The following is a 26,138-nucleotide window of genomic DNA, read 5'->3' on the forward strand; positions in this document are numbered from 1 at the left end:
CTAATTATTTATCTAATCAACAAGCGGGCGGTTTCATCATTTAGCAGAGCTGTAAATTGTTGTTGTCCCCACATAAAGTCTGTACCAGGGTTATGTGATACGAGATTTGTTACTGTCCACGGGCCTGACACCGTTATGATGAACATCTGCGGACAAATGTAGGAAGTTTACTTCTAAAAGTGGAAGTGATTTTTGTTTTGTTTTAAATAGTGGAGGATCTTACTTTTAAAGTGTATAATTTTCAGTAATGCTAATGGGATGACATTAAACACCAGACATATTTGAGACTTCTCAGGTTGAATTTTGGCTTTGATGATCCCTGATCCCTGAACTTTATCATCAAGTCAAACATGTAATCTGTCCAACACCTCGGTTCATGACCACATACCTGCAAAACTATAGTTATATTTCCATCAGCCTCAGCTGCCCTCTGATTTAGTGTTATGAAATGTTCAACTAAGATGGTACTGAGCCAGGCCTATTGTCTTTGTGCTAACTTGATAAACACAGTACCTGCTGGCATGTTGGCATTGTCATTCTGAGTGTGTTAGCTTGCTGACATTTAGCTCAAAGCACCGCTGTGCTTAAATACCGCCTCACTGAGTTGCTAACATAGGTGTTGACTCTGTTTTTTTTCCTCTTTTGAGCCCTTGCTTTTCTGGTCTTTGTTAGCTGTAGATTTTTGTGACATTTACTGATGGAAAACAATTCTTTACTTCATCATACTGGGATTTAGTTAACAGTTTATACATTATAAAAGTTGTATTACACTTTTTAAAGGCTTAAATGCTGAATCTGGTGAGTTTGATGTCATTTTTTTTTTCCTGTTCCTCTGCCTTTTCTCCTCCCTTTCCGTGTAGACCATGCTGACTGCCATCTCAATGAGTGCCATCGCTACCAATGGAGTAGTGCCAGGTGGGTGAGCAGACGCTGGCACCACACAGTCATCGCTGTTTGAGACTGTCCGCTTCTAAATTTCTCTTTTCACTGATTGCTTTTGGCACATTGCGCCAAGCACAGCTTGAAATCTCCAGAAACATTAAAGGCTTTAGTCTGGGATCTTGTGCACTTTAACTTGACATTACCCAACGTTATTTACACAAAATAAAGCAACAGCCAAATGTCTGCCATGAAAATCTTGGTGCGCATGTTTGTATCTGTATGCAGGCATGTAGTGTACACATGCAGTGTCGCTACATTTTTTTAATGCGAGTTCACATAGTAATGATGGCCTGCGTCTTACCATTTGGAGTGCATAAAGCAGGGGTCAGAGCAAATTACAGGCTTGTCGTGAAGTGTGGAACTGTACGCCAATTATAACTGTCTCTATATAACTGGTATCGGCCTTTATGCTGGTGCAATGTGCTGATTAAAGTCTAATTATTTATGTTTGGTTAATTTATTTGCACACTGTTATACACAAAGATGCAATGATAACAAATGTTTGTAACAACACCAGCAGAGCCAAAACTACAACTATTGGAAAGAAGTATGACTAAAGCAAAGTAGTAGAAATACATACATTTTTTAATCCATTTACAAATGAATCAATGAAAAGTAAAACTGCCCCGCATTTACTGGTTGCTGCTTTACAGACTTTTCTTTGTTTTGAGTTGAATACTTGTTTGTTTTTTTTGCAAATAGATACACAAAGTCAACAGTTGTTATACATTTCTTTAGTTCTTTGGTAACATAGTGGGCATTTGTCATAAACCCTTACATTTTATAGTGTAAAAGGTGAGTACATCTATCAAAAATTGCTTAACTGACACTACCAAAAATCTGTGCCGACCCAAATGGGTAACGTATACATGTGACATCAACATAATTGATTCTAATATGTTGAGAAGATACATGGAGTTACTCATATTGTTTCTTAGCCAAAAGTCTTCTCACAGGAAAAAAAAAAAAAGCCTATTTAAATGATCTACACACATTTCTGAATGTTTTGAATAATTTTGTCGTGTTTGTGTGTAGCGGGAGGCGCCTACTACATGATATCCCGTTCGCTGGGCCCTGAGTTTGGCGGAGCAGTGGGGATCTGTTTCTATCTGGGAACCACCTTCGCTGGAGCCATGTACATCCTGGGAGCCATCGAGCTGCTCCTGGTAAGAAACAACCTGTGTCAATGTTTGCGTCTACTCCTCTTTGATTCTGTTCCTGTCATCTTCAGAGCATCTCCTTTATCATTTTACCTTTGTGCCAGTGATTATATGAACAGGCCGATGGGGTCATAAAGAAGGTAATGTGCGTAAACAAGTGTTGGTGTCAAGCATCCAGCAAAGAGTCAGGAAACAACCCTTTAAAAGTTCACTCATGTCCCAACCAATCACTGAATGTTTCGATGGTCACATGACTCTCCTAAAAGTGACGCATTCCTCTGCAGGTGCATTGCCTGTTTATCACCACATATTTATTCTCAGACTGGTTTAAAAAAAAAAAAAAAAAAAGTGAACAGCTGCCATGTTTGTTTGTTTTTTGGGGGTTTCCAGTTGAGTGAGCGAAGGAGAGAACAGTCAACTGTATGGTCTGCTTAAAATGACATTCCCCTCTTCTGTTGATAGACCTCTAAAAGGAATACTATGGGAGTTGCCAGGTTAGTGGAGGATGACATTCCCTGCAGTGAACTCCCAAACAGCATACTTCAACAAGTTTGTCAAGGTGATAACATCTTCACAACAACAACTCAGCGAGGAACTTGATGTCGTTGGGCAGCAAGTGCAGAATTGCCACTGGCGAATATGACCCCTTAAATTAAATTATGTTGGTAATACATAAAAGATTTGTTCTTGTCCAAGGAAAATCTGGAGCCAGAACTGGAAACGGTTCAATGATTAAAGGCAAGGAGCCAAACGAAACCAGCAGCACAGTGGTATTCAAAAATCATGTCTTCTATTTAAACAGGTAAACATGTTATTACTTTAATGCTACAACTGGTGTCAGTTTTCTTATCCAACGCTAACATGCCCACAAATGTCAAGCTATTCCTTGACAGTTTGTCATGACAATCACAGACACGTGTTTACAGAAGAGTTATTATGTCGCTGTGTTTCTACAGCAACCTGGGTAGCTTTTTAATCTCAGCCACGCTTGTCACTATTTTTGTTGCACAGCAGCAGGAAGATGATCCCCTCATTTTTAATCCTTCTTACAAGCCTGTGATTAGCTAAATTTTTATAATCAGGGAAACAGCTGTCAATGAGCACAAGAGGTCTGGAACCAGCGTCGACTTGTCCTTTTCGGCCAGGTCCACGCTGTCTTCTGTAATCCTTGCAGTCCCAGCAAAGCGAGGAAAAGCGAACCGCTATGCTTCCAAACACAAATGAAGTTTACCATTGTACTATGAGTTCTTCTCCTTCGGTATATTTTCTTCCTCGCTGTGCTTTGAAGCTGTTTTTTTCTCTCACTGTGTCTCCTTCAACGTGAATTCTGATAAGTTGATGAAATGCCGGAATCTTTCATCTCGATCTTCATTCCCCTCCTCCTCTTCCTCCTCCTCCTCCTCCTCCTCCTCCTCCTCTGCCTTTTATTCAACACTTCTTCCACTGCAGTCCCCCATGCTGCATGGAGCATTGGGTGATTATGCAAATACTGCATTAGCGAGAGATCAAGACACTGGCGGAGTAACAAGACCATTCCTTGAAACAGCTCTCATCACTTTGGTCCACTGTTATCAACATACCAGAGTGTGTTTTTCATTCTCCTTCTGGATGCCACTAATGGATATGCAGAGTTTGATCATGCCTGGAGGTTAATTCTGTCTTCTGGGTCAAAGCTGGCTTAGTTTCCATTGTAAAATGACAATCCCTGCAGAATTGTAAGGAGCGGATCTGGAGAGGGCTGATTTGAATATGTTTCATCCTTCCACTCGAGCCAAGAACACAAACTGATGCTGCTATTTTAGGAAGCATGAACTGTTCACAGCATTTGTTTGCCTAGTGATATGCTGTTCTTAGCATCCGATCAGCTTCTCGAGCCGAATGACCCAACTGAGCCACGACTCCCCGCTTGTTCTTCTTAATTCTGTCTTTGCTCTTCACGGTAATTAAACTGTTTGGGGTAGAAACCAAATGATGATTTTCAAAGAGAGAGAGAGAAATTCCTGTGCTTATGTAACAGCCCTGCCATGAATCATCTGAAGCTGATGACAGATACTGATGAGCTAATTAGAGGTTTACCGTTTTATATATGATGGGACTATTCTTAGATTGACCCGTAGTAAAAGCGAACGTAATGGCAGTTCATTTTGAATATTAATACCATGCTTGAGTTCTTTAATTAAGCTGAATTAACATAGCAGCCAGTATTATGTGTGCTGCTTCGAGCTCCAGCAGAGGACTCGTAATGTGAGCATCACATGTTTTCACACTTCACAGAGTTGTCCTTCTCACTCACCTCATCTCTCACTGCTTTTCTTACCTCTTTTATTATATTTCTTCTTCTTTTCTTTTCTTTTTACCCAGGGTGAAATTTAATAAACTCCACTTTAAACAATGAGCTGGAGGAGCAGGTTTGTGACCTGAAATATGGCACTTTAAATCCCGAGACAGGAGGGGGGAAAGTGAGGAGTGTAAGTGGATGAGTAACACTCACACTCCCTCAACAACTACCACCAAGATGCCCTTGAGCAACAATGAGCTTGTATGGAAACTATATGAGGAAAAAGGCAGGTGTGTTGTCCCTGGATACATAAAGGTACATATTAATAATAATTTAACCCCTCTACTTTAGATCTACATATGCCCCAAAGCTGCCATATTCCCCCTGGAGGGCCTGGAGGGTGCTGAGGCGGAGGCGGCCTTGCTGAACAACATGCGTGTGTATGGAACCATCCTGTTGACCTCCATGGCCACGGTGGTGTTCGTCGGCGTGAAGTACGTGAACAAGCTGGCCCTAGTGTTTCTAGCCTGCGTCATTCTCTCCATCCTGGCCGTGTACGCCGGAGTCATCAAGACCGCCATCGATCCTCCCGACTTCCCGTAAGCAGACACAAAACAATCCAACAGAATATACAATGAGCCGTTAAACAGACTAAACCACACATGTAATACGCAGGCGAACTAAGCTGACGAAGGAAAACAAGCAACTTGCTAGTTATTTGTTCGAAGTGAATTATTTTCATTATAAATCGAATGGGTTCTTGTTTCTATCATTATGTCCAAACCTTCCTCACACTGAAATAGGCGTTAAGATGCTGATTGATCAGACCTGCATGTCTATTGTTCATCTCACTTCAGCACTATATTTCACAGTTTTTTACTATTTAGATCTGTAGAGTTGTTGCACCAAAAATCACAGAATGAATCAGAAAATCAAACCAACGAGCAGAAGGGGAAATTTGGGGATTCACACACACACACACACACACACTCACTGACATACACACACACACACACACACACACACACACACACACACACACACACACACACACACACACACACACACACACACACACTGACATACACACACAACAGACATTTCACAGACATTTTGTGCGTCTCCGTCTTCCAGTGCGTGCATTTTGGGGAACCGCACTTTGGTGTGGAAGACCTTTGATGTTTGTGCCAAAACCATTGAGACAGCTAATGGGACAGTCACCACCCAGCTGTGGCAGATGTTCTGCGATTCACCTTTCCTCAACGCCACCTGCGACAAATACTTCGCCGCCAACAATGTGACTCGGATCCAGGGCATCCCCGGGGTCACCAGTGGAATCCTGGCAGGTTGGTTTCTATGTTTTGGATCGTTTTCATACGGTGACAACACAAATGCTGTTTTGTGGTTTTGAAGCTGCTGAGTCCGTTTTAATTTACTGGTGGTGTTTGCATTCTTTCCTGAAAAGCAAAATCTCATAAAGCATTGTTGCCCATGTATCACAAAAGGAAAAGATGAAAAGTCTTTCCTTTTTACCAAAAATGATTTATTTTATGGGAGAACATAACAATGTCTCCAGTATGAGTGGCTGCAGATGTTTTTTTTTCAGGGAAAAAGCACAGGCTGCCACTTTTATTTTTGAACCATATATAATTTATTTGATTGTGTGTCTATGTCTCATTTGTAAAACTTGTCTATATTATGCCCTACTTATATTTTTATTATTTATGTCTTTTCATTGTTGCCTCAGTGGTCTGTTATGTCATGTTACATTTGAAAGGGAACAGGTTTCACTTTTTCTAAAAAAAAACAAAAAAACATTTCCTCTGACTCTGCTGTCGACATTACTCACTCCACCTGCTGTACATGTGACTAGATGCTGCAGGCTGAACCTCATCTTTTGTTGATGGTTGGAAGTCCTTCCAGGAAATGTAGAAACTGAATTAGTTTCACAAAGACAAAGCAGAACAAAGTAACAGAAGTACTTACCGAAACCCTCGGCTGCAGAGAGCCCAGAACGAGCTTACCTTTGTTTCACTCACTGGTCGTTAACAGGATTCCCATTTGAAAAAATCAGAGCCCAGGGTTGATACAGTGCCTATAAAAAGTACCCTCCCATTAGAAGTGTTCATGTTTCATTGTTTTACAACTTTGAATCAAAGTAGATTTATGTTTAATTTTTTACGATCAGTAAAAGGAACCATTAATGTTCCTTTAATGCATGGGAGATTTTGAAAACAAACCCTGCTGCACCAGTGATTGTTGAGTCCTGTTATAGGAGCTGAATATGTATTCAAATATGTATTTTGCATTCACCATCACCATCAAGAGATTTTTTTTACCTCGACCATAAATGTCCATTTCCTCTGTTGATCAATATTTAAAAAATTATTCTACAATACAATCTACTTACTTTGATACAATTGTGTAAAGTGGGAAAACAACAAAATCCACCTAGTGTAGCTCAGTAATTTAAAGGTAATATGAGTGTTTTTGGTATCCATAATATTTTTACCTTAAGACAGAGACAGCTAGCTGTTACCAGTTGTCAGTCCACTGTCAGTATCATGTTGTTGTGTTTTAAAAGCCTTTAAAAGTCACAATTTAAGTATTTGTTTGGCAGAAACCATGCAGTACCCCATATTTGAACTTGAACTTTAGCTCAGTCCTCCTGGATTTGTAAACTCTTGGCAAATTTAGCTCTCGGCTTATCCCAGCATCAGAAGCCATACAAAGGAACTCTTGTAAAATATTTATTTTTTGCTCATTGTAACAAAAACAGAGAAATAAATACAAAATTGTAACTCACCGATAACTGTCTGAAGAACTACGATTTATTAGTTTGTCTTTGACTTAAGTCACAATTGAAAAATGTAGTTTGGAGGGGAGTTTTGAAAGAGAGCATGTCATGTACTTTTTTTATATCTGCCTGTGTCCACATGAACCACTCACCGGATTCTACTCTCTTCTTTCCTGCCAATGCAGAGAACCTGTTTGGGACCTACTATGAGAAGGGAGACCTGATCGCCAGGCTAGCCATGGAGTCAGTGGAGGACCAGGACGATGCTGTGACCAACGCTAACCGCTACGTGGTGGCCGACATCGCCAGCTTCTTCACGTTGCTGGTTGGCATCTACTTCCCGTCTGTGACAGGTGAAAACTGATTTTTATCTTTGTTTGTGTCTTTATCGAGTTTTTCATTTAATCATTGTTAGCAATTAAACCGATTTCTGTATGATATTTCTGGTGTCGTTTACAATGCTCAGACATCTGTATGTATTTCCCAGTTGTGTCGGTATTGGAATTATTTTTGCTGCTTCTAACACACCTTGTTATAAATCTCTGATCTTTACAATGATTGCCTCTCGACTATCTCTTAAGGGATCATGGCTGGATCCAACCGCTCTGGAGACCTGCGCGATGCCCAAAAGTCAATCCCCATTGGAACCATTGCAGCCATCACCACCACCTCCACTGTCTGTATCCCCTCACTAGTGCCCTCTGCAGGAGAGCACATGCCACTGCAAACATCTAAAAAAACTATTCGAACATTTAAAATAGTTCGTTTTTGGGTTATATATTATGTGTTTGGCCTTATTTCGATGAAATGTGTTGGGATCATGGATTTGTAGTGATATTTAAAAATGATCTACTGACATCAGCTCACAAAGGTCAAACCCACACATTATTGATGTTAACCAGACTCCTCAGAATCATTTATCTGACAAAAACCCTATTTATGATCTTGTTTTTTACTACTGTGTCAGCCCCACTGGATGTCCACTTAAATGGTATTTTAAGCACAGTGGTGATACGTCAGGCTGCTCGTCCATTTTTGACCGGATTAGAAGCGATGATGCACTGAGATGCTTCGCTCTGCTGCAGATAAAACACACTGATCGGTCTGCAGGGAGCCTCATAACTAAAGGTCAACATTTTACATCTGGAAAGAGACATAACTGCTACGTTACCAGTCTAATTTTGACAACGGGTCTAAAGTATGCTTGTAGCGTTAATGGTGGATGACGATTCCCCTCTTTTTTTAAATCATGGTGACATGGCTTTTGAATCATTTGCTTGCCAACATCTTATTACGCGAGTTTTTTTTCCACAAAAAGATCATGTTTTTCTCTTTCTCGCTTCAACATTCAATGCCGACTATACTGTAGGTCTCCTACCACTGAAGCAGCAATCTTGAATATCTTCCAATGTTTCTCAGAGTAACCAGCTCGGGGTCTACACAAATTTGATTAGGACTTCTAATCGCATCACTCAGCTGCCTGTGCAATCACAAGTTAATAAAGCCGAAGCATATTAGTTTCGAGATCAATGATCTCTGAGATATTATTCTAAACAAAATCGATTCACATATTTTCTCAACAAATATACCAAATTGGTTTATCAGATAATTAAGTGCATCTTCAGGAGGAAATGGTCATAGTTTTTTTATAATCAAGTAGTGAAACAAGACTCATCCTAAAATATTCAGGCCGGCTGAAAATGGATCAAATGTCTACCGTTTGAAAATGACTGTCTCTGTGAAATGAGTTTACTTTCCTGATCCACAACTGCTCAGACATGTCGAGTGTGCTTCTGTTTGGTGCCTGCATCGAGGGTGTCGTCCTCAGGGACAAGTAAGTCCATTCTTTTTTAATAGTACATTAAATGAGTCTAAGGCTGATGCTGTTTGTAATTGGCCAGTCACTCTGTGAATCTCCTTCAGGTTCGGAGAGGGCGTCCACGGGAATTTGGTGATTGGCACGCTGGCTTGGCCATCACCATGGGTGATCGTGATTGGCTCTTTCTTCTCCACGTGCGGGGCGGGTCTTCAGAGTCTGACGGGAGCTCCTCGTCTCATGCAGGCCATTGCCAAGGATGGCATCGTGCCCGCCCTCCGGGTCAGTACACTTTTTTTTCACTCCTCATACAGCCGTAATGTAATAGATAGATAGGTAGATAGTTACTTTATTAATCCCCAAGGGGAAATTCTTTCGCTACAGCAGCATTTATAGATACAGGAAAGAAATAAAATAACAGTAAAAAATATTAAATGTAAAAATGCACAGTATATAGAATAAAATAAAATAGAATAATTAAATTAAAACTAACTAAACAATAGTGCAAAGTTTTAATTTTTTTTTAATTTAAACAACTAAGAAAAACAGACAACGGTGTTATTGTTGTGTGATGGATTTTGCCAGAGGTGAGTTATTGTACAGTCTTATTACGGTCGGCAGGAATGATCTCCTGTATCGGTCCTTGGGACAGCGGAGCTGGAGGAGTCTTTTGGAGAAAGTGCTCCGCTGTCCCTGCAGCAGGTGGTGGAGCAAACATGGATAATAGTTTCCTCAGTGTCCTCCTCTCCACCACCTTTTCCAGACTGTCCAGTTTGCAGCCAATGATGGAGCCGGCCTTCTTAACCAGTTTGTTAAGTCTGTTGGTGTTGCCGGCTCCAATGCTGCTCTCCCAGCAGACCACAGTGAAGTACAATGCACTGGCCACAACAGACTGGTAGAACATCTCCAACATCACGCTGCACACATTGAAGAATCGGAGTTTCCTCAAGAAAAAGAGTCGACTCATCACCTTCTTGTAGACAGCATTGATGTTGGTCTTCCAGTTCAGTCTGTTGTCGATGGACACACCCAGGTACTTGTACTCCTCCACCATGTCCACCTCCTCTCCCAGAACTCTCAGCGGTTGTGGAGCCGTCGCCTTCCTCCTGAAGTCGACCACCATCTCTCTGATCTTGGCCACGTTCAGGAGCAGCTGATTTCTCCACTCCACAAAGTCCTCCACTACTGCCCTGTACTCGTCCTCCCGTCCATCCCTTATACACCCGACCACTGCAGAGTCATCAGAGAACTTCTGCAGATGGCAGGACTCTGAGTTGTACTGGAAGTCAGTGGTGTACAAGGTGAACAGGAAGGGAGACAGAACAGTTCCCTGAGGAGCTCCAGTACCACTGACCACCGTATCAGACAGCACACTGCCCAGACGGACAAACTGTGGTCTGCCTGTCAGGTAGTCAGTGATCAGTCAGTCTTGATGGTGGAAGAGCCCTTTGGAGTTGAGGGCTCTGTGTCCATGCAGCTCACCAGGTGGGACAGAGGGGGACGCAGAGGTGTTTGGGAGGTGTGGAGGAGACAGAAGAGGGCGGTGAACCAAACCTGTTGAAGAAACAGTTTAACTCATTGTTCCTCTCCAGGGAGCCCCCTGGTTGTCTCTCTCTCCCCTTCAACCCAGTAATCTCCTTCATACCGGTCCACACCTCCCTCACGTTGTTCTGCTGGAGTTTGGCCTCCAGCTTCCTCCTGTAGGAGTCCTTGCACTCTCTCAGCTTCTCCTTCAGGTCACGCTGCACTCTCCTGAGCTCCTCCCTGTCCCCAGACCTGAAGGCTGCTTTCTTCTGATTAAGAAGCACCTTCAGGTCACTGGTGATCCACGGCTTGTTGTTGGGGAAGCAGTGTACAGTCCGGGATGGTACGGTGGTGTAATGACTTCACATAGAGCATAAAGCGCTTCATGCAGACATACTCTGACATAGTTGTGTTGGTGATGTGTTTTCTGTGTTGGCCCTGCAGATTTTTGGCCATGGGAAGGCCAATGGAGAGCCCACATGGTCCCTCCTGCTGACAGCCTGTATTTGCGAGAGCGGCATCCTCATTGCCTCCTTGGATGCAGTGGCTCCCATCCTCTCCATGTGAGAACTGAAACAAACACTCTAATTTATTGCCATTTTTAAAAACCAACAGTGAGACATTTCAGAGCCGCCAGTCCCCTGCTATTTCTTAAACAATGAAAATGCCAAAGTTGTATGGGCTCAGGATTTTAGCTCAGCGCACAAAAGGACAATCACTTTCCTACTTTGGTAATACAAATAAATACCAGTGTTTCACAGACTTTTAACATAACATGCCCTATACAGCATTTGGTCAAATCAATCTGTTATGCTACAGTACATGAGAAGAACTGTGTTGTAAATAAAGTTTCCTTGCGTATGTGTGTCCTGTAGGTTCTTCTTGATGTGTTACATGTTTGTGAATCTGGCCTGTGCCCTCCAGACGCTGCTGAGGACACCAAACTGGAGACCTCGTTTCAAGTTCTACCACTGGTCCGTTCAGCCGCTACAAAGGAAAACAGCAGCTGATTCTTTATATATATATATAATTGGAATGAAACTTGTGTTTTTAAATGTCTCCCTCTCTCTCTCTCTCCGTCTCTATAGGGCTCTGTCTTTCCTGGGGATGAGCTTGTGTCTCACTCTTATGTTCATCTGTTCTTGGTACTACGCCATCGTCGCCATGGTAATTGCCGGCTCCATCTACAAGTATATCGAGTTCGCAGGGTGAGTGCAGCGCAACCATCAGGAAAGATTGGACTCCCTGGCTGCCTTTTTGTTGGCGTATGTGTGTGTACTGTATTGTAAGAGTTCGATATTTCTCATCACCAACACAGTTCATTTTTTGTTGGTAATTTAAAGGGAAACTGATCATTTTGTTTGGTCCTACTGACTGGGGCTCCTGTCGCTTCCTGCTATATTAGGGTGTTAATTTCTGGGCAAACCACTTAGATATACAGTTGTTTTGTTATGATTCAATGACATGTTACTGTCTCCTTTGTGTACTGTTCAGGTGTAATATTAGGTAAAATATACAAAAACAAATTCATTATTGGATTTGTTCATCAAATATTCATTACTCTGATAAGAATTAGAAGTGTAAAGTGTGATCAGTACATCCTGACATGTAACTGAGCTCTGTGACTTTCCAACAATAAATGCTAATGTGTATCTCTGGGGGCCCCAGACCCCTCGGGCCCCTCGGCCTGTGCCCGGTGGTCCCGTTCAGTAATCAGTCCATGCTTCTACTGGATGAGTAAAGAGCGATGCACACTGAGTATTTCAGGGCTGTGGTGACTGACATTTACCAGTGACGCTTTGTATTTAATCATACTGCTGAGTCAAACTGTCGTCTGAAAGTGGATTTGTTTCGGCGATCACACTGTGTCATGGTCATGTTTTAAATTTAGAATCTAGCTGCGAAACTATTGTTCACGTTTTGTCTGTGATTGTCTCTCGTCTGTGTCACAGTGCGGAGAAAGAGTGGGGGGATGGGATCCGCGGTCTATCTCTGAGCGCTGCACGTTTCGCTCTCATGCGGCTGGAGGAAGGTCCTCCACACACCAAGAACTGGAGGTATGACCCACACTCACTGTGATGTTTTGTCTTTGTTCCAATTAACATAGCAATTAACAACATGTCTGAGCTTATCCAGTCGTTCCCTCAGTTAATAGGATTCTCCTCGTCACAGCTGTCGAACAACGAGGGTTGCACTGTGAATTTATATCGACGCATCAACCTTTCGTGCCATTTTTCCTCTCTTTCCCAACAAGAACTTTTACTTCTCCAACTTTGTTCAGGGCTTTACTTGACTCTTTGTCACTCTCCTTGTTCTTTTACTCCTTTTTTTTGTGTCTTCCTCTTCCTTTTTTTCTGCCCTGAGTTTTCACTTCCTCTCTCTCTCTCTCTCTCTCTACTCTCTCTACTCTCCAGGCCACAGCTGCTGGTGCTGGTTAGTACGGACGCAGAGCAAAACATTGAGCAGCCGCGTCTGCTGTCTCTGACCAACCAGCTGAAGGCAGGCAAAGGTCTGACCATTGTTGGGACGGCTCTAGAGGGGACCTACCTGGACAACTACGACAAGGCCCAGCGTGCAGAGCAGGTTGAGAGACTTTCATCATTTAATGACCGTCTGTAACACTTTAAAGTCTCAGAACATGAGTAATCACTAAAACGTGTTAATACTGTGCAGCACAATTTATACATTTAACAGCACGCGACCATGAATCTCTCAAATGTTTAATTAATGCCACAATATTTAGAAAAAAACAACTCTCTAAAGATTTCATTTCCATTTATCCTAGTTTATTCCAAGGCAGAGCTTTAGGATATTGTACCAGTGGGAATTTCCTCCAAGAAAACTATTGTAAATCCAAAAATATCACTGTAAATGTGGTCTTTAAAACACAGTCAATTCAAATCATCAGCCATAACTGTGATCATACGGATTTTAGGAATTACTGGTTTGATACTAAGTTAGTCTTCTTTCTACTTTGGTAACAATTGTTTTCTCCGTCTTGACTTTTTAGGCACTTCATAAACTGATGGAGACGGAGAAGTTGAAGGGCTTCTGTCAGGTGACCGTGTCCTCCAACCTGCGTGATGCTACGTCCCATCTGCTCCAGGCCAGTGGGTTGGGAGGCCTGAAACATAACGCCGTACTGGTCTCCTGGCCACGCAACTGGAAGCAAGGAGATGAGCACCAGACCTGGAGGAACTTTATTGGTGGGCTACTGAGAGAAAAAAAAAAACTTTAATCTTATCCAAAAAAGCTAAAAACCCAGAAGCTTTGGCTCTGTTTTAAAGATGCCTTAGGCAGATTATTCAGGTAGACTTGTGGATTGGCGCTCTAAGACACATCACTTCAACAAAAAGCTGCAGTTTGCAAGCTCTTCTTTGTCCAGCTGGAGCATCTCAGCAAGAAAAAAAAAAACAACCAGCTCCAGCTTTTGAGTAGCATCTTCTGCTATTTAATACCTCTGTTGAGGGAAAACAATCAGTGAAATCTCCCTCGTAAAACATTACACACCACTAAAGACAAGAGGGAATATATCCAAACAGAGAAGGATTGGCTGACTAAATATTCACCTGTAATAAGAAAAACTCTGCCTCACCTATATTCACCTATAGAAACATACTTATATTGAATCATAGGTAATCGTTGCCACTGAGGTCACAAAGCAAATTGCCCAAAAAAATTATTCAGAGAAAAATTCAAAACACCCTAAAATAGTAATAAAACCTGCAGGAACAGATTCTGAAATGAAGACCAGTTATATATGTAGTGCAGCTAACGCAAATTATTCTCTGCGTCTGTAATTCTGCTCTGCAGAGTTGGTCAGAGAAACAACCGCGGCTCACCTGGCTCTGCTCGTCCCGAAGAACATCTCAGCCTTCCCGTCCAATGGCGAGCGCTTCACTGAGGGTCACATTGACGTGTGGTGGATCGTCCATGACGGAGGAATGCTGATGCTGCTGCCATTCCTTCTCCGCCAGCACAAGGTGCAGTAATTACTACTGCAAAGAAAGACAAAACAAGTGCACATTACTTTGAAAGTCTTGATTCCCACTGTCAGATACAAGTTTCTTTCAGACTTTATGAAAACACGATGAAAAACTTTTAAATTCAATCTCTGGTGATTTTTTTTCAACTTCCTAACAGGTAGACAAGCAGACTCATCAATCCCATCAGATCTCATAAAAAGGGGCTCATTCAGTAAAAACCTGCATTCAGTCGTAAGAAAACAGTGGAACAATAAGGATATGTCAGAAATAATATTTTTGCTCCTCAGGTTTGGAGGAAGTGCAAGATGCGCATCTTCACTGTGGCCCAGTTGGACGACAACAGCATCCAGATGAAAAAGGACCTGACCACATTCCTCTATCACCTCCGTATCGACGCCATGGTGGAAGTTGTAGAAATGGTGAGGTGGTTTCTCAAGGCTACACTGGCTTTATAAAATATTTGTAACCACAACCTCAGTAAAAGCATGTAACCTATAAAGGTACATTTATAAGCACTTCAATCTCAGGACAATCCAGCTGGCTTCCTCCAGCGATGCCTCAGGTTTGGCCAGTTGTTGTTCCAGTGGACACGACCGGCATTGTTGACACGCAGGGAGGCAATTAGGATGCATGACTGCTGCGATCATTGCAATACTGATGCCTATTAGATGGTGCGAGGGACAGCATGAAATACAGTGTGTTAAAGTGTCAGTATTATTGGAAGGTCAAACAGTGTCCAAAACCTCCTTAACCAGCAGTTTTCCAGCGCTGGAAATGCGAGGCTGCATCATTTTTCATGTGTACAACCGGGCACCGCGTCATGAATGTCTTCACAGAAAGGCCGTCTCAAAGTGTGAGCGTGTTGTATAATCGAGTTTGTTTCGAGCAGACCTTCGCCTTTACCCTCCCCGAGTGCAACGTCTTGGTGACTGCATCTGTGTCAGGGTGTCAGCAGAGGAGTCAGCAGAGATGGCGACAACATTACAAGAGAAAATTGGCAATGAATGTACTGGGAAAAGTATTGACATCACAAAAACAACAACAATGAATTGGGGGGAAAAAAAATCTTGTTTCTTTCCTCAAGCATGACAGCGACATCTCAGCCTACACTTACGAAAAGACCCTGGTGATGGAACAACGGTCGCAGATGCTCAAACAGATCAACCTAACCAAGAATGAGCGTGAGAGAGAGGTAAGGAAGTTTGTTTACGTCAAAGTTTTGTTTGGAAATACACCCAAAGATGCACTCGTGAACTTGACTCGACTTGACAGGCCGACTTGGCATTGCTCGGCTTGATTTGACTTGACTTAACATGACACAGAGGCCCCTCTGGACAAAAGCATATCTGCGGTTAAATTAGAGCAGTAGGACACCATATTTATCCTCTCTATCAGCGCTGACTACAGCTACAATAGCAACCGCTTTGCTTTTGTGTATGACAGCGTGATGATGTTTTGACACACTGAGAAAATGAAAAATATTGATCTCAGTGTTATATTATTATCGCCAACAGATTCTTTGTTGGACTGAAAGATCGGCTGAATCTCCAGGTCGATAAATTTAATAAGTGCAAGGGAATTATCTCCACTTGTACTTTGCTTTTTTTGCGGTCAACTGCAGTGACAAACAGTAAATAAATGTAAATCCACCTTCCCGACCGGCCCGGGCTTCTCGTAAATATCGAGCAAAAGAATGTCTCTAAAATACAACCTGTGCTCATATCACTGCTTTCCTCCGTCTCCTTCGTCACAGATCCAGAGCATCACTGATTCATCCCGCGGGTCCATCCGCCGTAAGAACCCGGCCGCTGTGACCACCCAGCTGAGTGTGACCGAGGAACCGCCTGCAGCCAGCAAGGAAGAGAAGCCTGAAGAGGAGGTACGATCAGCTTCTCCAGTGGAGCACCACTGAGCTCAGTTTGGAGTGTAAAGTTTATTTCAAATGAAAAAAAATAAATCCAAATTGAGTAAAACCAAGCACCCAGGGATGTTGTTGGACAGTACAGATTAAAGGATGAATGAAAACTATCTATAAATGCGCAGAGTAGTTTGACATTTGGGGATTGTTTGATTTAAATAAGAGGACTGATACCTTTCTAATGTCCTTCTCTAGTTAGCTTAGCGTAGATACTGGACATAATGGGAAACGGCGAGCCTGGCTCTCAAGTGAACTAAATCCACCAACCAGCATCTCTAAAGTATTGTTGTATATGTTGTATATCATTTTTCTAATACATACAAAACCTGGCTATTTATTAATATTTCCTTTTCTAAACATTCAGCCAGGCTAAAATAATTAGATTTTAGTTGTAGGATTGGTCAGATTTATGCTATTTTCGGTTTCCTGTTTAACTGATGTCATCTGAAGCTCTAACAGCATTTGTATTTCCAGGTAATATACATTAGTTGATGTTGTCTCAGCTCAGGTTACAGAAAATATACCAGGTGATGTAGAAAAAAAATAACAAAAGGCTCCTTAATCACCCTCTCCTTCCCTCTCCCCCTTTCAAACACTGTGGCTCTCTGTGACTTGGCCTGCATTCCTACATTTCCACCTCAACCGTGACTCTTTCAACCGTCCATGTAATGTACATGTAAATCCACATCCGTTGTCTTTTCCTCTCGTCTCATAGTCAAAGTCGGCCTCTTCCCCTGTGTCCCCCCCTGTCCAGGTCCAGCTCATCCATGACAACACCACCCCGGCTAGCCCCGCCACCCCGGCCACCCCGCTGACCCCCGGAGAGGCGGCCCAGAGCCCCGGAGAGCAGATCCAGATGACCTGGACCGAGAAGTGTGACGGCGAACCAGCCAAGCCGCCTGGAGCCGCCACACCAGAGGGCATCAAAGACATCTTCAACATGAAGCCGTGAGTGCTTTGCAATGCTCATTGAACCTGTAGCTGTTGTAAAGGTGAACCTGCTTCTTGTCCCTGTCAAAAAGGGAGCCTCGAGTCTCCAGACTGTTTTCCTTCAATATAATACAGCATCAAAGAAGTCTGCAGAAACACGGGGTGTCAGGCTTGTTTGCAGAAGTAGAAGTTTTAGGTTTACTGAAAATGTGAGCAGCGCAGTACTGATAATGATGTGTTTCTCTTCTTGACATGCTGCAGTGAGTGGGAGAACCTGTAAGTACCAAAGACCCTATACAAATCATTCAGTCCATTCACATCTTATACTGATCAAGTCAGTCTCATGAGCAGATGAGGATCATTAAGAAATGTGTGAATGAGCATCTGTCACTTCAATGAACTCTTAACATCACAAAATGCTTCGTCACTTGCTTAGAATTATAAAGTATCTGGCCTCAAATTAATGTGGATGAGTTTGACCTCCTTTTCTGTTGCTTTGTCTTCACGCAGGAACCACTTCAATGTGCGACGTATGCACACAGCACTCCGGCTGAATGAAGTCATTATCAAAAAGTCCTCAGAGGCCAAGCTAGTCCTCCTCAACATGCCCGGGCCGCCCAAGAACCGGACAGGTGACGAGAACTGTATCCTTCACCAGGACAGAAGTAGGTTCACAGAGAGGAGTCTCCAACATGTCGGTGACAGTTCTGCCTCCCTTTCAAATCACAAGTAACCCGTTATGACACTGTCGAGTCACTCGGATCCTGACTGCTGTTTTTTTAACTTGAAAGCATTACGATGCGACACCACCAGTACTGGAAACCTACAAATTCAAAAATAAATATAAACAAGGATAACGGTCTAAAGTACAGTTGAATTAATCTGTATTCATTTTTGTGAAGGAAGAGAGGGTCACCTGGTGACAAAGAAAGCGCAAATACTATTATCACCAATGTGATTCTTTAGTAAAGAATAAAGTTTAAACATAGGACCATTCCATCATTGATTATTGTTACAATATTTACACCTACAAAGCATCAATTTCAGCCATTATCATGTAATAGGAACACCACGGCATTAAACAGACCTACAAATGTATAAATATGGTTAACAGTTTGTAAATTGACATTTAAGTGATGTGAAAAGCTATTAGTGGAGCTGTTCAGATATAATCACATTTAGTTTAGGCCTCTGGGCTCATTACAAGAATAAACTTGGATTTCGATGTTTAAGCAGTAAATGGTAAGTTAATTGACTTGGTTTCAAGAAATAACTCTGTGATTTATTATTAGAAGATATGTGTAAAATAGACAGATGCAAAAAAAAAAAAACCTTAGGATGTATAAGCAGACAGTAACATTGCAGAGAGGAGAAAAGAAAACTCAAGTAATATTTGCAGTAAATCTGTTAGTTTTAATAAATAGGTTATTTTATCAGGTACAGTTATTTAAACTGAATATAAAATATGTCTCTGACACTGTCCACAGTGAAGCACTTTATATCATCACCTGTCAATGGGTGTTGACAGCAATTCAAAGCTATAATAATCACATTTTCAATATTCATTAGTATTATGAATGAATAACGAGTGGTATGAAAGGTGCCTCTCGTAGTGCTGAACGCACAGAGAATGAACAAGACTGTAGTTTTACTCACCTCTATGGACCGTTTTAGTGTCTTTTAAATTGTTTTGATTTTAGTTTAATAGTCTGAAGCTTTACTGCTTCAGTTTTCACCCAAAACGCTCTGATAAACCGACTGTAAGCCGTCTGGGCAGCAACCAAACTGCTGACGAAGTTAGCAACTAGCCAGTGAATATAATGAAGCTCTTAGCAGCTAAGTTCGCCTCAGGTCATCTAGAGACCAAAATAGAGTTTAAAGTGAACTTAAGGAACGTCTACACGGAAAGTGGAGAGCGAGCAGCATGTCAGCAGAGCAGCGGCAGCTCCGCTGCTTCATCTGTGTTGTCTCCTGCATTTCGGTTGCACTCAGAGCCCAACACGCAGTAACTACATTAGACCCGAAGCATAGAATTGTGATTCAAATATATGTCTACAGGTGCATAAGAGCGAGTGAAATGTTTTCTATCTCGAAAACAGGTGTGTATTTGTTTGTTCAGCCATTTGAGAAAAACACGCCTTCAGCGCTTCTTGTGTAGACACGCCGTTAAATCAATTACAAACTTCTCTCAATTAAGGCTAATGCTGCTTCACCTCTGCTGGATATGTAAATCGGCTTTTTAAACGTATTTCAAACTGAAAACTTCACTTCGTCACCCTGTGGAAAAATGCATGAAATGGACGACATTTAGAAAGGCTCACACCTCTGTGTGGAAGATCAAACTCAAACCACGTGTCGGGTGAAAAACTGAACCTTTAAGTCCGAAGAACTCTCTCGAGGCCCCACAAAGACATTTTGGCGAAGGCATACATTTGGTTGGAGTATAAAACCATTTAAAAAAAAAAAAAAAAAAGCTTTAAGTGTTACCAGAAGCACCGTGACCCAAATAATTGTGAATGAAAGAAGTTATAAACCACGAGGACTCTTCCTGGAGTCGATCGCTGGCCAACTGAGTAACAGAGCAAAGTGACTTTGAGTGACAAAGCATGACTAAGAATCCAACAGTCACTTCAGCAGAGCTTCAGGGCTCCTTCAGGAGATAAGACAACCCGAGAAAAGGGTGACCACCTCAGCAGCCCTCCATCAATCAGGGCTTTATTATAGAGCAGCTAAACGGAAACCGACCTGAATTCAAGATTGACGAGGTGGAGATTGGTCAGCTGCGCGAGACTACCGAACACCAGGCGCTGCTCATCACCTGATAATACCTTTCCTGCAGCGATGCATGGTGGCGGTAGTATCATGGTAAGGGGAGACCGGTCAGAGCTGAAGGAAAGACAGATGCTACCAAATACAGAGGTCTTTAAAGAAATCCTGATCCATGAATGCACACAACCCGAGACTTTAGATTTGAAGGTTTGCTATCAGCACAACAGAGAGCCAAAATAATACTGGTGTGTTCCAGTAAAAAGTCCAGACTTAAACCCCATAAAACATTTCCAGCAATAGATCGTGAAAGTGGCAGCTCACAGACTCTTTCCATCCAATCTGTCAGATTGGAAAGGATAAACTGCCCAAATCCATGTTTCAAAGCTTGTGGAGATTTACCCAAAACTATTTAAAGCTGCCAAAAGAGCTTCCACAATGTCCTAAAAAATGTTTGAGTACTTTTCCAGACTGATGGGCAAAAGTGTCAACTTTAGTCTTTTAAAATTGCACTTATAATCCAATATAGTGTGTTAAAAGTGAAGGGAATGACAAGATGGCGCCGGGGATGGCATCCTCAGTATTTTGCTCTCTCTTTTTGTTGATTTGATCCTGTAAATATGTCTATTTATGTTTTTATATGACTACTTATGTCTATCTGTTTCGTTTTTTTGGACGCTGAGAGAGTCAAATTCCTTGTGTATGTCAACGTACATGGCCAATGAAGCGATTCTGATTCAGATTCTGATTCTGATTCAGATTCTGATTCAGATTCTGATTCTGAATGAGCATTTTCTTGAAGCCACACGTCTTTGCTTCCTCTAGTTTCCTTAACTTCTTTCTCCCAGACATGGAGTTCCTCGAGGTTCTCACTGACGGCCTCAACCGGGTTCTCCTGGTCCGCGGAGGCGGCCGCGAGGTCATCACTATCTACTCCTGAAAGAGCAGTTGTCGTTTCCACCCCCCACCCCCCCCAAATGACCACTCCCCCCCCCTCCCCTCCCACCCTGGTTCCAGCCACCTGTACTCCCGCCCTCTCATCAACGCTGCCTCATTACCGTGTCGCTCTAACCGTTTATTTCTGTAAGATAGTCCTCTCGCACCCGACCGACGGCCCGGCTCAGCGCAGCACCCCTCCGTCCCCCCCCCCCCCCCCCCCCCCTGTCCCCCCTGCTCCGTCCCCCGCAGGCCCGATGAGCAGTACCACATGCTCAGCTACTCAACCTTTCTCTCTTGTCCAGTAAAGCTACTATGGCTGTTGTAGGCTCTAGACTGAATTAGACGCTATCTAGATTTGTTCCTTAAAGAGACCTTTTTTTTTTTTTCCTTCGCTGGTCTGTAATCTACTGTAGTAACTCTCATTGAGTCGCAGTCACTCGGTCGAGGAGGAGGAGGAGGAGGAGGAGGTGGTGGCGTTGGTGGGCGCGGGTTCTTAGCTGAGGTGTGAGCGCACATGCATGTATGTGTCTGTCTTTGTTTTAATCTCTGCAGATATTCTTCCTTCCTTTCTTTCTTTCTTTCTTTTTAAACCCAAGTGTGGCATAGACGCGGCTTCTGCTCGAAAAGACCGAGAGCCAGCTGAAATGAGCTCAGAGTAGGACTGTCTGTTTAGTTCCCTCGTGGTGATCGGACACCTCCCGCAGCGTTCAGGCCTGTCGTCTCCGATGTGAATAATCGTTCAAGGCAAAAAAAAAGACACCGCTACCCACGGTAACGGACCACCAGCTGGAAGAAGGAGGAGAACATAGCTGTGAAGTATGAACTGTGAAATTCACGTTGATGTCGGACGAAGACTGAAATGGCATGTGGACGTAACCTACAGTATTATCTTTAACCTCCTTTAGCATGACACCCTACCAACTGTGTGTTTCTACTCCGCTCGTTCTGTTACCGCCATCACCGTTTCTACACCTGCCCTCCTCTCAACTCATCTCTTAGTGGCTGTTTATCCCCGTGGCCACTGTTAGTGCCAAAAAAAACAAAACAAAAACAAAAAAAAATACAAGGCTAGCTTAGTTTGTAGAGATTGACACGTAATTATACTGTGAATAGTGCGTTTCCTAGCAGACGGCTGGCGTGACAGCGGAGTGGGGAGACGGTACAAAGACCCCCACCCCACCCCACCCCGAGGAGATTATCATCGCCAGCACCCCTCGACCCTCCTGTGGTTCACTGTAAATAATGTACAAGCTCTGACGCGTTGTTCAGTATGAGTGTAGTATTTTTGTGACATACTAAAAAGCTTCTAGTGGAGAGAAAATGTTCCTTCGCTCAGAGGGACAGCTCAAAAATGCTGTTTTTAAAAAAAATAATAATAATAATATTTATTTATTGGATTTATTTATTGGATGGCATAGGCTCCTGTCACTATGGTAACCGTCATTGTAACCTCGACAAAGCACTGCACCTGCACTGTCCACCACTGTGCAACAAGTGAAATTTTGATGATTTCGTCAAGTTCATCAAGATATATAAAAAAAAAAAGAAAATGCTAAATGTTATTTTTTCATCTAGAGATCAAATATGTATTTGTTTATAGACAGAAGTTACACATATTGATGAAATAGTTGTATATCATTTTGATTTATTCTCAAAGATATATCATCACCGTTGTTTTGCCAAATTTAAATACATGAAATGTGCCATATCAAAGTATTTTTCAAAGAGAAATAGTAAACACAATTCTATTGATAAAATCAGAAAGAACAAAGTGTGCTAAAAAAAAAAAAAAAAAAAAAAAAAAAATGGTCTACATGAAACTAGTATAGCGATGACACTATCATTGGAAAGTCACCCTAGAGATTAAGTAAAGACTGGATGATCAGGCCTCCATTAAACACCCAGCTGATGAAGTATGTGCTCTTACCGAGGCCCTGAGCATCTATTGATTATTTATCTATAGGGTCCAGTCTCAACAGATAGAGAGGACGATGGCTTCTGTAGCTACCAAACTCACTTTGTCCACAAGAAGGAACTCTATGCAGTAGACTCTCCAGTGAGATTTTATATCCCCCCCCCCCCCCGAGATTGGTTTAAGATTTGAGCCACTCACGTCCCCGTCTGAATGACTCTGCGAGCAAATCCTAATTTAGGTTTGAAAAAGTGCATCTCGGAAGGAATGTGCAATAGCTGGAATCCGGACTCATGTGATCATGTTATTTATTTTTTTACACATATATTTTGTATATGTAGATTTCGTAAGTCTTATAAAATCCAGAATCATCTCACTCTGACCAAGGACAGCTGTCACTTTACTTTGTTTAGTCCCGTTTCTTTTCTCAGAGAAACTGTTTTTGGTCATTTGCACTTGTAGTAGAAATATAAATATAAATAAACACGTATATATATACAGTATATACATTATATAGGGAAGCAAAACAAACTAGTTTCTAGAACTATTTAAAAACAGTATTAAATGTTTTTAGTGTTGCTTGAATGTCGGACCATATGTTGTGAATGCTGCTAATATCTATAGATTTATTTGTACTGTAAATAGAGATGACTAAAGCAACATTAAAGATCAAGTGAAAAAGGGTATAGACATACATATCAGTGGCGGCGGTGGTTATCTAACAAGACGAGGCTGTACCTGTATACATTTGGCCTGTGAACTCTGGAAAGGGTTAGCTTTCTGTTTTATTAGAAAACTATACTGAGTACCTTGATGCAATATTACACCCGAGGGCAAATCCTCCACCCTTTTATTCTCTTTCTAAAAAATAAAAAATAAAAATCTCTAGATTATTTCTATCTTTAATCCCACGACTAAAGTGAATACATTTTAAAGTAACAAGATTTTTAATTTATGTAGAGTATTTTAAGAAACGGAGAGAAATTGCCAAAATGTTACAACTTCTGGTTTATTTGAAGAACGTTTGCAAATTTTGAACACGCCTGCCTACCTTTGCCACCTGTGATACTTAACGGGCAGCCACGCGGGGTGCCAAATCGCGAGTCTTTTCTTTGACGTGCTCGTCACGCGTAACGCCGACAAAAAAAAAAAAGGGGGTTTGTTTAGCGCTCACGCCACTTTTTGAAGAACACAGTTAATTTTAGGATTGTCTCTACAACATTGCCTGCATCAACTGAGCCTTTTAAATTTATTCAAAAGAAAAAAACAATTATCTGATGTTTATTGGAGACGTTTATTGAAAATGAATTTATTTATTGAATTATAAATGTTTTATAATTGCTGTTTGCATGGTACTATGTGGCAATATTTGTTTTAGTGGTTTCTATAGTGATGACTTACATGTTCAAGGTGCAGAGTGTGTGTGTGTGTGTGGGGGGGGAGAGGAGGAGGAGGAGGTTGTCAAATGTTCTCAATGAGTTACACGTTTTGAGAACTCGATATAGACCTTGAAAAACAAGTCTTTTTGCAAAAACGAAGACAAAGTATGAGTTAATTATAATTGTTACTTGTTTCAATCTTGCTCAAGTAGTCTTATGTAACGTAATAGGAGATTTTGAGTTTGCGAATAGACAGGCCTTAGGAATGGTCATTTCACCTTTGTAAATATATTTATCACTTAAGTCAGAGACACTGTAACCTACTAGTGTTGTCTTTTGTTGTACACTGTTCTATCACTGTGGACAAAGTCTTAGAGTTTTGTTAGACTATGTGCAATATTGTTCTCACTTTTATTTTTTTATTTTTTTTCTCATTTTGTCAGTTTTTATTTCATATAAATAGCTGGAAGTGTCAGCAGTCACCAGGTCTTACTGACCATAAAGATCTAAACGGTTGAACCCAAACGTGGCTGAGACAGTGAAGCACTTTACACCGAGAGGGGGAGGAAGAGGGGGGAGGGGGGCCGTGAGCGGATCAGTCTGGCCGACGTGACTGCACAGACTCGATCCCGCAGTGACCTCCGGTGGCACATCAGTGTATTACAGCCAGCTGTGGCGGTCTGACAGCTCAGACTATTAAAAAAATATATATATATATATATGTGATTAATTCCTATCATGTTGCAGCAGTTTTGAACTGCAGTAATCCAGAGATCTACCTGCTGATTTTGTTTACGTCTTATTATTTCAGCGTTTGTCTTGAACGTTTTTCGCATGCATCACACTCTTTTCCTTTCTCTTGCCAAACTTCTTTAAAAGAATAATAGTAACTGTTAAATTTATAGTGCTTGTCACTCGATCTGTGAGGTGAGCCTTCCCAGAATCCCCTCTCCAACCCTCCTCCTCCCTCCCATCTGCCCCCCACCCAACCCCTCCAGAAACCCCCCCCCCCCACCCCTGGTCTCCCCCATCCCAGCCACAGAATCCACCCCCAGCTCTGTATTTTAAATGTGATTGCAGTATAATTCTGAAAAATGATCAAAGAATATAAAACTCGCGCTTCCAATTCTGGTACCGGCTCTGCTCGGACGACACGAGATGGGTCGACTTCGATGTCAGCACCGTCCCTCTCCACCACCCCCACCCCCACCCCCCCCTCCCCCCTCCCCAGCTGATCCATGGTTTAGATCAGATCCTTCGCCTGCACAACTGTAGCACGAGACAAACTTGCCGGTGATCATTACTCAAGTCTCCATCCTTAAATGGATATTAAGGGCTCTGAAACACATCTGTTACCGGGGTTGAGGAGGCTATCCTGTTAAAACACCAACAGAGAAATACAACAACAACAACAACAAAAAAACAAAAAAAAAACCTAATCCCAGAATATTGAGGGCAAACAGTCTGTAGCTGACATAAGATCATACCTTTCATCCTCCCAGAAGCACCAGGCAGACAGATGTGCCTGATGTTGGAGGTCGCGCAGCAGCTGCACTTCCGTTTCTCGCAGTCGATCTCTCTCTGGGAGTCAGATCAGAAAAACTGGAGGGGCGATCCCGTGCAGTGCGAGCAGAGCCCCCAGTCCAGTTATGTCGTGTAACTCAGTGCATGCATGCAACTACCCTGAACAAAGGTGTATTGAAAATATATTGGGTGTTTGTGGTATAAAAGTATTTTGTTTATATCGGTTAGCACCTTTTATTTCCTATACTCTTGATATTATTTTTTTTT

At 42.1% G+C, this 26,138-nt stretch overlaps 1 protein-coding gene across 3 annotated transcripts in view; it reads left to right on the plus strand.

Moving 5' to 3' along the window:
* The window catches only part of slc12a5a (solute carrier family 12 member 5a), a 148,020-nt gene extending 123,195 nt beyond the window's left edge, over nucleotides 1-24,825 (plus strand). For 2 of the 3 annotated variants that reach the window (XM_069691067.1, XM_069691069.1), the window contains exons 5-26: nucleotides 861-915; nucleotides 1,978-2,108; nucleotides 4,732-4,979; nucleotides 5,515-5,726; nucleotides 7,363-7,530; nucleotides 7,759-7,857; nucleotides 8,954-9,011; nucleotides 9,101-9,275; nucleotides 10,962-11,080; nucleotides 11,393-11,491; nucleotides 11,606-11,725; nucleotides 12,470-12,574; nucleotides 12,932-13,100; nucleotides 13,528-13,723; nucleotides 14,331-14,500; nucleotides 14,791-14,922; nucleotides 15,588-15,695; nucleotides 16,257-16,382; nucleotides 17,137-17,369; nucleotides 17,613-17,627; nucleotides 17,862-17,995; nucleotides 20,966-24,825. In XM_069691067.1, coding sequence (XP_069547168.1) covers nucleotides 861-915; nucleotides 1,978-2,108; nucleotides 4,732-4,979; nucleotides 5,515-5,726; nucleotides 7,363-7,530; nucleotides 7,759-7,857; nucleotides 8,954-9,011; nucleotides 9,101-9,275; nucleotides 10,962-11,080; nucleotides 11,393-11,491; nucleotides 11,606-11,725; nucleotides 12,470-12,574; nucleotides 12,932-13,100; nucleotides 13,528-13,723; nucleotides 14,331-14,500; nucleotides 14,791-14,922; nucleotides 15,588-15,695; nucleotides 16,257-16,382; nucleotides 17,137-17,369; nucleotides 17,613-17,627; nucleotides 17,862-17,995; nucleotides 20,966-21,057 — 2,964 coding nt within the window. In that variant the 3' untranslated portion in view covers nucleotides 21,058-24,825. The remainder of the gene's footprint in view (nucleotides 1-860; nucleotides 916-1,977; nucleotides 2,109-4,731; nucleotides 4,980-5,514; nucleotides 5,727-7,362; nucleotides 7,531-7,758; nucleotides 7,858-8,953; nucleotides 9,012-9,100; nucleotides 9,276-10,961; nucleotides 11,081-11,392; nucleotides 11,492-11,605; nucleotides 11,726-12,469; nucleotides 12,575-12,931; nucleotides 13,101-13,527; nucleotides 13,724-14,330; nucleotides 14,501-14,790; nucleotides 14,923-15,587; nucleotides 15,696-16,256; nucleotides 16,383-17,136; nucleotides 17,370-17,612; nucleotides 17,628-17,861; nucleotides 17,996-20,965) is intronic. The other variant, XM_069691068.1, reaches the window with a different exon arrangement.
* The last annotated feature ends 1,313 nt before the right edge of the window (nucleotides 24,826-26,138 follow it).

This window comes from Brachyistius frenatus, unplaced genomic scaffold (genome assembly GCF_029030835.1).
Source record: "Brachyistius frenatus isolate BFR_SWC_R1_liver_20210118 unplaced genomic scaffold, ASM2903083v1 Contig_10, whole genome shotgun sequence".
Taxonomy (NCBI): domain Eukaryota; kingdom Metazoa; phylum Chordata; class Actinopteri; family Embiotocidae; genus Brachyistius; species Brachyistius frenatus.